The sequence below is a fragment of the Triplophysa rosa genome, unplaced genomic scaffold, assembly GCF_024868665.1.
Source record: "Triplophysa rosa unplaced genomic scaffold, Trosa_1v2 scaffold65_ERROPOS296704, whole genome shotgun sequence".
NCBI classification, from domain to species: domain Eukaryota; kingdom Metazoa; phylum Chordata; class Actinopteri; order Cypriniformes; family Nemacheilidae; genus Triplophysa; species Triplophysa rosa.
Window position 1 is genome coordinate 31,042 of NW_026634676.1, and position 13,490 is coordinate 44,531.

Here is a 13,490-nt window from a genome sequence, read left to right on the forward strand (position 1 = left end):
TAGAATTTGATCATAATGGCTAACAATGCCCCAGTTGTGCTCAGTAGTTGTTCATATTGGGCAGATATGTGTTCACAGCTAAAGACTGAACACAGACAAACAATGAGATATATAGAGAAATATAAAAGCTATTGTTGTGTTATTTCTATGTAAATTTTTTAAATGACAAAGACTGCAGTTTTAAAGTACTTTTATTCATTTATTTATATGAAGTACAAGTAGCAATGAGGTACAATTAAAATTAAAATTAGCAAACGAACACACCTCCATCTTAAGCTAAAAATAGCCTACTTTGTCAACGCAAAATAAAAAAGCTATCAGTTTATGCGTTTTAGTGAATACAGTCTAAATGAAATAAACACATTTTCTATCTACTATACAGTAGCCTGCAAAACGAACGCAGCAAAATGCACCTGGATATTATGGCGTTTTCAGTCATATATTACTCAACATATTATTTATAGTGAACTAAATCCACAACAAACTTACATTATATCCTGAGGAATAAATGCTCTCTTGTTATCATTATCAAAATGTTTAATCTGCATGAAACAGAAAGTGCATAACCATACAAAAACACGAACATCATGGTTGCTTTACTGACAAAACGGGAATATAACATAGATCGATAGATTTGTTGGTTCAGAAGAACGTCCAGTCATTGAATGTGTGGTGTAGTGGTCTGGCACAGCAGTTAGGTGTGTGCTACTTTCTGACTGACAAAGACTGGAATCGGCTCTAGTCATAAGAAAAAATCTTTACGTGTGTTGTGTCCAGATTGTTTCAGCTGGTCGTTAATTGTGTCCTGGATCAAAGTTATAGCATTTCAATACTATTACACACTATTTTTTTATTACAAAAGTTATTATTTCAGTCTGTAGCTTACATAGTTTATTCATTTTCTCTCTATTGTAGCATTAAATGTTATACATAACTTTTATTGCAGCGTGCCACGTGAAGCGGGTTTCCATCACTCTGGTTTTATTCGCATTTTGAAGTTTCGCATCAGAAACGAGTGATGGAAACGCCAAATTTCGAATTAAAAACCCTTAATTCGCAAAAAATTTTTACACTCGCTTGAGGTGGTTTTTCAGTTTTGCGAAAAAGGGTTAATGCGAATAATGGGAGATGGAAATGCATTTGCCGAACAAATTCCTCCAAAAAGCCACGTAATTGCACTATGAGACGGCATAACCTGACTAACCAGAGTAATGATCTTGTTACACAGCATGAGAAATGTTGTTACGGTCATTCTTAAATGCCTGAGCAAAGTCGTCAAAGTATTCTGTAATTGCCTCTTAGAACTGTCACGACTAGGGATGTAACGATTCACTCAGCTCACGATGCGATGCGATTCACGATTCTGATCTCACGATGCGATTTATTCACGATTTACTCACGATTTATTTTTAAAAAATGAGTTGAAACAAATTAGAAATGAACAACTTCCCTTGCATTATTTCTTAAATGCTTTACGTTTCTTTGCATTATAAAATAATGTTTTATTTCAAATAACAAAAGTAAACTGCGATTTTATAACAAATTAATAATAGAAAAAGTCTCTTTAATATAAACAAACTAATACTGTCTGTGCTTTTCTTGGATTTTTTTGCATTTAAGAAATATCAGCATCCACGTTTAGGTTTGCAGTGAAAATAGCGGCCCCTGCTGTTCAAAGAATGTATTGCGATTCAGTTCAAGCCTCAACCGAATTGAATCGTCACTCATTATAACCGATTTTCAACCGGCTCACGGTGAATCGTTACATCCCTAGTCACGACTGTGTTTCCCAAACAGCAGACAACCACAAAAGCACCGCATTTATTGTGTTTCGTAATCGTCTGCTTGCGCAAGTATTATTCTATATGAAAATCATTATATTCAGTGGCTTCTCTTACTTTTCTTACTGATATTTAGTAGCAGTTTATTAGGAAGTGACGGTTGACTATTTGGATGGAAACGGTGCTTATTCGAAAATGTTTTATGCGATATTCCAATTTTGTGCATAAATTCGCAACTTTGGATGGAAACCCGGCTATTGACTTTGCAGGACCCACAAACGTTCTTTATAAAAATTGCATACATGTCTAATATATTAAATGTATATGCACCCACAGATGCTCGAATCCAGTGCGCATAGTGGGGCAGCTAGCAGCGAGCGTGCACTAAGCACACAGTGGGTAAAAGCACCAACAGCAAACGCTGGGAGTGAGCGCAAACAGTGGAGGCACAGCAGGCAAAAACGCAGGCAGTGAGCGCACACATCCCGGGCAGCTGCCTAAGATTGCAGCGATATGAGCTTGGCTATGCTGCAGCAACAACAAATGATCAACCCGTGTAGTCTTGTGGGCGTGGTCGCAATTTGAAAAATGTAAATCCTTTTTATTGCAATGTAAGAAGTTCCACTCTCCAAAACAGCATGTTTGGAGTTTGATTGGATAATAAGAATAAATAACTGGCCATTGTGGCCAAAGCGCTCCGTTTGACTTTTCCGAGATCTTCTACTCTTCCCTGTGGATGACCTCTGACCTACTTTCTGTATGATCTGAATTTCTGCGTTTTGAATTTTAGAAAATTGAATTTGATGTTCCGAATTTCTTCTTCATCTTGAAAAAGTGAGGCTGTATTTAAAAAAAACTGGATATTTGCAATCTAAGAATTCAGAGCAAAAAATATGTTGTTTAAAAATGCATGCCTATAAAACTCTGCCTTAAAAAAAAGCAATTGTGTTAAATTTCAAATGTTCAATATTCAAGTAAAAAGATTTCAAATTCGAAATCAAAATCTAATTCAAAACTATTTTAACTCCCATATAATATTCAGTTTTGTTAAAAAACACTTGAAAATAATTCAGATTTACGAAATTCAAATTCAGATTGTTTTGTCATATTTCTGGCTCCATAGATTCACCAATCCATAAATACATGTAACAACATTCACAAATGTTTATTGTAAAGTAATTCAAGAACATGATATATACATATTTGTGAAAACATTCTGATTTTATTTCTGCGAGATATATTTGTGTGAGCATTTGGGGAAAATGTTTGTGAATTTATGAATTGTTTTGAATTTACGAATCTGATTTTGTGAATTGTGCTGTGAATTTATGAATTGTGTTTTGTAAATGTATTATTTTTGAGACTGATCTGTCAATCTCAAACTGAAATATCACAATGCCATGATCTGCACTCAGTTTGCTCAATTGGAAGTAATGGACGGCGTATAGATTCCAATTCTTTGATAATAAAACATACAACCACGTACATTCTTTCCTTATGCATTACACAAGAGTTTCTGTGCTCTCTAAATTGGATTTAAAAAATATAGTGAAAAGTGTAGCTTTAAAAAAATGTAATAATGTTATCAGACCTGATTATCTTTGTAACCTAGTAATCAATAGTTCTAACCTTGTAGCTGAGGACAGATGAATTATGGCTGCGTAAAATCTTGATCTGGTATAATTACAGCACAGAGAGAGAGATTTCCTTAAGAACTTGACAGAGAATGAAATCGAGGAGGACCGCAGAAAATGATTTATTTTCCAAGCACGCTGGAAATATGCAAGACTTGCCAGAATAATCTTACAGTGGATCAAATGCTTTGCATGATTCATAAACACCTGACATAAGATATATATCTTATAATCATTTTTAAATAATTTATTGAAACAAAGAGCACCACCACACATTGGTGGTGAAAGTACAGTATATGAGGAATCTAAACCTTGGGACTGGAGCATCTGCTAAAGAAATCAGCAACAGAAAGAATCGGCTCTCCTGGCCTAGTTGTGCTAGTGTCCAGTAATAACACCATAAGCCCTGTCTCACTTGCATACACAGACCTCTTTACTCAATATTTCTCTCCAGTGGGTAACACAAGATCTGTAGCTCAGCAAATATTGACGTGGTGCTCACTGGCCACCACAGCACCACGTGGGTTGGGTAAGGGTGTGCGTGTGGGCTTCCAATGGAGTCACTAAAGGCCTGTGAAGACACACTTCATTTAACGCAACGCCTGAGGCCAGAGTTTTACATTCTGTGTTTCCATCACAATAGGGTCCGATGACACTGTAAAATGTTTGGCCAGAGCTCAGTCAGAGAGTATCATTTCAAAAAAGTAGATGATCGTGCACGTTTGCTGAATAACTCTGTTTATGAACGCATATTATTATCAACTGCAAGCAGTCTTCCCGCAGAGTGATAAATACTGTCATATAATACAGCAGGAGAAACACAATAGACCACATTAAAAATCTGTGATTCAAAATCAAATATAAACTGTAAAATGAATGAAAACTACAGTATTTATGCTTGTGCACAATTTCAATGCCACTACTCAGACAAGCAAAGCCTGACTTCTTTGACCCTAGCATGCAGAATTCTCTTTAAAAAAAATTCAAATCAAAATTGAATCTTTCCCAAAAATCAAGCTTGCAAATCGTACGCTGTATATTAGGTCAGTTGCATCACTATCACCAAGTAGAAGACACCAATCAACTTACCGCACGCATCCTAATGAAAACGTCATTTTTTTCTCTGCACAGTTCTGAGTTCTCTCCCTCCAGCTGTCGGACCCGTGACAGCAGCCGGTCCATCTGCTCGATGGCTTTCTTCAGTTCTTCTCTCTCCCTCATCCCTGCCTCTACACCAGATTGCAGTGGATTAACCTGAGCAGCGGAGAAATTCAGTTTCCCTTTGTCTGGTGTAAAGCTCCCCCTCCCTCCAGCCTTCTGCTTCTTTTGGCCTAGTTCAAAACAATCCCGAATTTCTTCCACTGATATTGTTCCACTATAATAACTCTCCTGGATCAAATACCCATCCCGTTTATGCTTAAATGTGCTGGCTTTCAGGAGGAAAAAGCACTAATGGAACTGCATTAAGAAGTTATTTGGGGAATGAGAGTGCATACTGTATGTTAAAGTAATCATTGTGATAGACAGTATGTGACTATGACTGCAAAAAGACATTGCTGAGATTGGGAATACCTACTTTGACTTTTTTTCTGTGTTGACATATTTTAAATTCTGACATATCAAAGGGACTTTAATTATTAAATAGCCAAGAGGCTTTAGTTATAGCACAACCATGAAACAAGGTTACGTCTATGAAGTGTGATAAAGTTGGTATATTTAATTGAGAAAAAATATACATTCCTCTTGTCTTTGTCAGTCAATTACATTTTTATTGCCAGCTGCCATCCGTCCCCATTGTCTTGCCTTTGTGTTTTGTTTTGCTTTGCTTCTCTTTTCACAGCCAAAAATACAATACGCTAAAACAACATGTACATTGTTTTGTGTACATGCAGATTTTTTTAAATTAAAATTTATTTTAACATTAGTCTGTCCACTTGCATGTTCGGTATGGGCCAATGTTTACTTGTCTTTAGTGTCTGATGAATGTCAATAACGTATCTTTATGAGAGATTATGCCTATAATCTCTCATATTAATCTATATTTAACAAACTTTAACTGTCTTTGCCACAAATTCAAAGATCTGTTTCCTAGGACGGAAAATCAGATGTGAACTAATTTTCCAAAACACACAGAAGATGTTAAAATAGCAGAATGCAAAACCGTGTTGAAGCTTGAAGCCAAACTGTCTGTCTATGGAAAAATGCTGTCATAAAGAATAACGCTCTCATTTTATCCAGAGAAAACAATTGTTGTATGTATTTATTTGTATTATATTGTATTATATCATATTTTGTATTGTATTATAGTGTGTACTTGTATATTTTCAATTTATGACAGATGAAAATCTATATATTTGCCCAAATTACATTATATAAAGTGTCTTCATACACTGAACAGTATGCACTCTGAGACCAAACTAACTTCAACTTGTGACCTTAAATAATCTCTTTAGAGTCAGTACATTTTTTGTGGGACTGCACTTCAAATGGTTACAATGTAAACACCTCTAAAGACTCATGAATGATACTGTTTGTTTATAACAAAGTTTTCATGTTTCAATTTGAGAGGGGAGGATATACATGATTTTAGCCCTCAATGTCAAAACACACAAACTGCCAAACTGCATATGTGAGCTACAGGTATAGTAACTTAAAACGCATGGACAATGAAACACATTCCCTCTGGCAAAATGGGTTTGCACATTCCTGCCTTCATAGTCAATTGTTCAAGGCCCAGATCATAAGCAGCACTTCTCCAAATAAATTTGTTCCCCTGCACTGCATTCCAACTCTACAGACGTGACACACACACACACACGCGCACGCACGCACGCACGCACGCACGCACGCACGCACACACACACACACACACACACACACACACACACGCACGCACGCACGCACACACGCACACACACGCACACACACGCACACACACACAGAAATAGAGAGAGAGAGAGAGGCTACAAAAATGAACAATTATTTAAAACATTTGATTGTATGCAAGATGTACACTTGCAAACATGATTCTCTAGATTTAAAGAGTCTTGAAAATCACTCTTCTCAATCATTAAATATATTTTTGCATGTCCTGGCAGGGCTATGGTAAGAACCTGAAGTGTTCTGGGACTGTTGCTTTGTTCAGAAATGTTTGCATTCCTGAGAAGCATGCATGAGTTTGCTTTTACTCTCCCCAATAGTACATGTCAATCCCTACAGCTCTTTCTCTTTAAACACTGCTCTTTCACACTTTCATAACTACAGTTGCAAAAGTTTTTCTGGAAGAAAACCCCAACCAGCAGTGCGGAAACACCAGGTGGATGTGAGGGTGTGTTTCAGTTACAGACATGTGTTTGTGACTGAGACACAACACAAAAAAATAAACACAAAAAAATGAAAATGAAATGTCTTACATGTACTAGTGGGTTGCTGTGGATGGCGATGATGGGACGGTACTGATGGAAGTCAGTTTGGATCACACACACTTTCTTCTCCATCCTCAGCACAGGCACACTCTCTCCATCCTGCTCTCTCCTCTACGCCTGCAAAGGAAGTGAGGCATCTATTACCTAACTCTGAGCCTCACCACACCAAACACACACAATCTCACGCACACACACGCAGGGGGAGGAAACTCCAGCACAAAAAGAAAACATCCCTGAGACTCCCTCTGACGCTCTTCACCCATCCACCACCCACTGTCAGCGGGCCACCCTTCTGTACACAGATTCTCAACTCTCTGGGGTTAACTGTTTCTGTAGCTGGTGTGATGCTCCAACTCCCAACGTTGTGGGTCGAACAATGAAACACGTTATGCACATGTTACAAGTGTGTTAAATGCATGGTAAGCTATTTTGGACAAAATAAATACTAAATACATAATGTAAGTGTGAAAAATCAATTTTCACTTTAAAATCAATGTTTTAAGTTGAAGGGATAGCCAACCCAAAAATGAAAATTCAGTCATGAATTACTATAATGAGAATTAATCCTCATATTGTTCCAAACCTGTATACATTTCTTTGTTCGGTTATACAGGTTTGGAACTACACTGTAAAACATTGGCGATATATTCCCTTGGAGAGGTGTTTTGAGGGATCATTTGAGGGATCTTTTTCGTTTAAGCCCTGCTGTTTTGCCCATGGTTGTTTTGCCAGTTTTGGTTTGATTATTTTTTGTACTTTAGTTTTGCTTTGTTAATTTAATTTTGGAGTTGGACATCTCCCAACCACCATTTTCATACAAACTTTTACTTTTGCATTTGGTTTGATTTCATTGCAGGGACCAGCCTGGGGAAGTCTTCTGTCCATGGGAATCTTCTGGGTCTCATCCTGTTTTCACTGTGTGGTGGCGTGAGGTGGTCTTCACTGCATGGATTATTTGTAGTGTGAATTGAATGATTGACTGCACTGATCTATTTTGTAGTAGTGTGTGTTCACATGCTGGTGTGAGACCTAGTGATCTGTGCTTCAATTTCTCTTCTCCCAGGTTCCTCCCAGGGTTTGTGTCATTCAATTACGCCTGGTCTGTATGAGTTTTAAAGCGGTCATTTTACGTGGCTAAAATGAATATTATTGTTTGCTTTAGATGTATTACAATGTGTATACACGATTTGGGGTTAAAAAACGCTGTATTTTCCACATACCATGCATGTTTGTATCTCCTCTTAGCCCCGCCTCTCTGAAACATGAGGATATTTTACAAAGCTCATCGCTCTGAAAAGCGAGGTGTGCTATGATTGGCCAGTTCACTACTGCGTAGTGATAGTGCAATTGTGTGACGGAAATGTAACACCTCTTACCATATTCGGAACATCAAGTTTCAAAGCTAATGACAGGTGATAAAATGGCATCGATACTTTCCTATCAATTCGAGCCCGAATCTGATCCGGAGAATGAAGATCATGCCAATACATTAACTTTGCCAGCGCGACTCGAGCAGGATGTTAAGGATTAAGTTTTTATTAAAAAACTACCTTAAATAGTTTAAAACTATAGCTAATATGGAGGAATTTCATGATATGTCTTTATGTTTTTGATCATTATTCACTATGTATTGCTCTTCGTTTTAAACACATTTGTATGAGATTCTGAAAAGCACCCTGCACAGCTGTGTTTTTGATGTCTGGCAGTGTTTATGAAATCTGGGGACTTTTTCCGGCCCCAACCCTACAGTATGACCAAATCTGGGCATGTTCCGTCCCGTTACTATGACTACAATCTACATTGAGCAAGGCCACAGTTTTGCCACAGATAAAGACAAGAGAAGGAGGTGAAGATGGGGAAACAGGTCATGACGACCATGACATAATTGTGGTGGGCAAGGATATATAAAAATATATTTTAAAAATTAGGTAATAGCCAGCCTACCACGAATAAATACGCACCTTGTTGCCTGGGATGTATTGGTGGCAGAAAATCAACAATTGGTTAATAAAAATAAGAGATAATGGGAATCTACCTGATTGGTATTAGAAAGGACCACCTTTCAGAAGTTTTACTATAAATGTAGACTGAAAACACTTGGTTTTGAGATGACTTGGAACATCTCACTTTGATTGGCTCGAGCAAATAAAGTTAACTCCTTGACACCCGGACCTTCTTTGTCTGGGAGATTTTTGAACTACAAGACTGATAATTTTCCACAACATATTTTGGTGCCGTGACCCGGATTGGAAAGAGACATCAGGTGGCTGCCTAGGACGGAGCATCCGGCTTACTGCACAGATCAAGAGAAGGTGAGCATATTTTTGCTTTATAATTAAATTGTTAAAAAGTATTATCTGTGCAGTTTGCCGGAGGTGAGTTTTGGTTAGCACTGATGTCTATAAAAAGTCTCTCCTAAAAAAGAAACCAAATTAATTTACTAAATATGCAGGAGGGTCCCGGATCTCAACGAGAAAAGTATGAATGAGAATGGATGAATGTTTGCAGTAAAGAACTGCCTGTAGATTTAGCTTAAGAGATATAGATTACGCGGAGATGAATTGCGTTAAGAGACATTATTTATTATGCAGAGAGGAATTGCATGCCTGAGAGGAAAGGCAGTCTCGAGATTGAGACATTATTTATTACGCAGAGATGAATTGCGTTAAGAGATATTTATTTTACGCAGAGAGGAATTGCATGCCTTGAGATGAATAAGGCTGTCTTGAGATGAATAAAACATATTTATTTTACGCAGAGAGGAATTGCGTATAGATGTAGAATTAAACCTGGGTCTTGTCTGTCTATACTGTCTGTGTAACGTTTTGTGTATCCAGCCTAGCTGGAGAACTTGTAAGGGAGGGAATTGTTGGCCACTTTCCCAGAAAGCGTGTGTGAGTGTTTAACCAGGCGTGAAGGAGCACAGAGGAACAATGGGAGATTTTTGGTAGCAAATACAAGTTGCGTATCCTCTAAAAATGATATTTTCTTCTGAAAGAAATGAATTTTAATACTATAATGAGAAATTTTTGAGTGTTTTTTGCATTGAATAAAAGATTGCAGTATGGAAAATATTCAAAAGACTTATATTGCATGTTGAAACATTGTGACCAAAGTAAAAAATATATAAGGTGTATATGGGACGACCAGGGCATTGCCTTGCGAGAGCTCACATAGGACAAACACCCAGAAAAAGATGGTGATAGATTAGGGACGATCACGGCTGAAAGGCTGTGTGAGAGCCAACATAGGAAAAACCACCAATGGTCACAATATGATGCATGTACTCTTAAGTCAATGAATACTAAGACTTTTTTCTCTAAGCATATTGGCTTATAAAGGATACGATAGCTGATTTTTTTCTTTTTAATCATAGTAGTTTTAAGTTCATTTTTCATATGTTTTAAGACTTTTCTTCCTTAGCATTGATTTTTATAGATTACTTTTTTCAGTTTCATGTTTTGAGACTTCCTTTCCCCAATAGTAGCTTATTTTATTGTTTTATTTCAGTTTATTGAGTTATTGACTTTTAAGTTTGAAGTTTTGAGATTTTTCTTTTTCATAATTAATAATAGAAGATCGATTAAGACCCATGATTTTGAAGCTTCTGTCCCATTATTGATTTTTTAATGATCATAGATTCATTTTTAGGTTTTATGATTGATACTTTCTTCCCCATTAGTAACTTTTGCTTTATTTTGTTTCAGTTCACTGAGTTACCATTTGCATGGCTGAAGAGGGGCCAGGCCTCGCTTATGAGAGAAGCATAGCTTTTCAGGCTAGAATACAGACCATAGCAAAAGTGCTGTCTGAGACTAAGGGAATTAATAATCACTTTTGGGAGGAGGCGACATACACTGATGCAGAGGGGATAGAAAAGAATCTAACAGAAGAAAGAAAAGACTGGCACCTGAATCAACTGACAGAGATTCGAAATTTAGACTCTGCCCAGTGGGAGTGACCTTACATTCAGTGGGAGGAGATTGTAAAGAACTGTTGTAGAGTAGGAGTGTTGAAACACTACCTGAACGAAGTCTGCTCATACCGATATAATACATCTAATAATACCCCCCTGGATGTGATCCAGGCAAGAGGGCAGGAAGCTGATGGCCGTGACGGGTGAACCAAACAGCTGACTGCACAAAATAAGGGCCCTGAAAATAAGTTGAGCGTTTTGCTTATATAGTAGTGTTTTGTGCGATCTGCTAAAGGTAAACCCTGAATGCCGTTGGTCCTCGTAGAAAGGTGTGTGTGTGTGTGAGAGTGTGAGAGTGCATGAGACGTTCAGGTGATTACCGTGTGAGAAGGAGAGGTTTGGTGTATAAGGCCTCTGTGTGTGTGCGGAGTTAAAGGAGTGGTTAAGAGAGCAAGGGAGAGCCAGAGGGGCTCTGTGTGTGTGTAAGTGTGTGTGTAAGTTTGTATGAGGGCTCAGAGAAATCTATGGATATGTGAGTGTTTAGCCAGGAAGTGAATGAGAGAGAGAGGTGGAATTGTGTTTGCCCCTGTGTGTTTGTGCGTGAGTGAGAAGAGACAAGAAGCAGTTGATGTGAGTTTTGACTTAGTCCAATAATTTTATTTTCACTCTTAATTATTTTTATATACTGTAGTTATATGGACGTCCTAGTATAAAAAAGAAATTAATTTAGATAATAATACTAATATAGTTTGCATTTATTATTATGATTATTCATGTATTGCTTAAGACATATTGATACAAAATTATAATATAATTAAACGTTATTTGGAAATTATTTATGCACAATGAATATTTTTTTCATATTAAGCCCATAATGAATTATGTTGACGCTAGTGATAAGGATTGTATGATCTTTGAATTATAATAGCCTTTAAGTATGATATATTTAAAGAGCACCTGAAATATGAAGTGGGTTGGATTTGAACATAAATACTGACAAAAGAAGAGAGAATTTTGTTATTATTCTAAACCCCTTATCTAGTAATCCTTATGCTCCAGATAATAATTAAACATATAAAATGTATGTTTTTGAGAGGTGCACCTTCTAAATCTCTCTTTAATGAACCATCATATGTAAATCAACAGAATTACAAACTTGAGCTTTATTAAATGCTTACAGGCAGAGTAATGCCATGCATTATGTTATTTAAGAGGCTCTTATGAAGGACATTTTTTGGAACAATTGCAAGAATGAACTAAGAATTTATATGAGACAATTAATTGTTGTGTATGAAGCTATACTGTATATTCACAGTAGCACAGACGAGGACCTCAAGAGAATAAGGAAGCCCCATGACCAATTGTTCCCGAGGCAGCTTTACCAACAATCGACTTCACATTGTGGAGTGACACCACCAGACTGACACATGCTATGGGAACTGCCCAAGTGTGAAAGACAGTTGACCACTGCAATTCATGATGAATGGTATACAGTAAATGTACACATTTCACAGTGAGTCAATTTGATCTAATTGTGTAATAAAGGGTTTGTTAAATATTGGGACGTCATGTTTCATGTCAAGATTTTATAATAAATGTTCTAATAGCTCCCTTAATCTTGTTAAATTTCAGAGAGCAGCAAAGTCAGCTAGATCAAAATATTTTTCTGACCTGATTTCTACACACTTTCATAGACCTAGGAGTTTATTGTCAACAATACATTCAGTAATTAATCTGAAATCCCAGTTCCATTTGTGTCGGTCTCTCGACGTTGTGTCGAACCGACAGATGGGGTTCGTCCCTGAGAACCAATCGCTTCTGACTACTTAGAAAAGGCCACTGAAAATTGGCAAATGAAATTTGCATGCCGGACTCCGCCCCGGACATCCGGGTATAAAAGGGAGAAGGCGTGCATCATTCATTCACCTTTTGTTCTTCGGAGCCTTCGCTGATGAAGTCCAACTCTTGCTACTTAGCAAATTCTACATTGCCGGTTCTACGACGTGGTGCAGCGGACTGTCCCTTACTGCAGCGACTTCCCCTGGGCGTCTCGGCGGTTCCAGAGGTGTTCGAGCTGCAGACGGTGACTCACCGTCTGCATTCTGAAAGAGCTAATTTCTCCAGCGCGGCATGTCCCGCTGTTCTCGTGGGTGCGGTGTCCTCATCGAGGAAGGGGACAAGCACGATGTCTGTGTCAGATGTTTGGGGGTCCAACACGCTGAGGCAGCCTTCGTGGACTCATCTTGCCCGCACTGCGGGCAGATGGTCATAGAGACGTTGCGGTCATGGGTGGCTGTCTTCTCCCGAAAACCAGCCACCACCTCGCATGCTTCCCGGGCTGTGACGAGGATGGCTAAGGCCATTCCGTTCGCCAAGGCAAGAGGCGAGGGTGATATGGGGGTTTCTGCGAGCGCTAATCCGTCAGCCAAGTGCTCGCGGACCGCTCGCACCCCGTCTCGCTCGCCTCATCGTTCCCTAGCTGGCGGTGCCACACCGTCAGCGTCCTCCTTCACGCAGTCGGACACGATGCGTGATGATGATGAGATGTACATCGCAGCATCGGAGAGCGAATTGCTGGTATCCGATCCCAACGACTCTCTGCAGCTCCCCCCCAAGGGGGGACGAGCTCAGGAGCAAGCGGATGTCGAGATGTCGGCCATGCTTTCCCGGGCCGCCGTGTGCATTGGGTTAGAGTGCACTCCGGTGTCTCTCCCCCAGCGCTCACGGTTGGACA

At 38.6% G+C, this 13,490-nt stretch overlaps 1 protein-coding gene across 1 annotated transcript in view; it reads right to left on the reverse strand.

Moving 5' to 3' along the window:
• Positions 1–6,943, reverse strand: part of LOC130551129 (myosin-6) — a gene marked incomplete at its 3' end in the record, with an annotated part of 37,811 nt that extends 30,868 nt beyond the window's left edge. Inside the window, exons 1-2 of the mRNA XM_057328675.1 lie at positions 6,829–6,943; positions 4,505–4,669 (exon numbers count right to left, since the gene is read on the reverse strand). Coding sequence (XP_057184658.1) covers positions 4,505–4,669; positions 6,829–6,912 — 249 coding nt within the window. The remainder of the gene's footprint in view (positions 1–4,504; positions 4,670–6,828) is intronic.
• Positions 6,944–13,490: the final 6,547 nt, after the last annotated feature.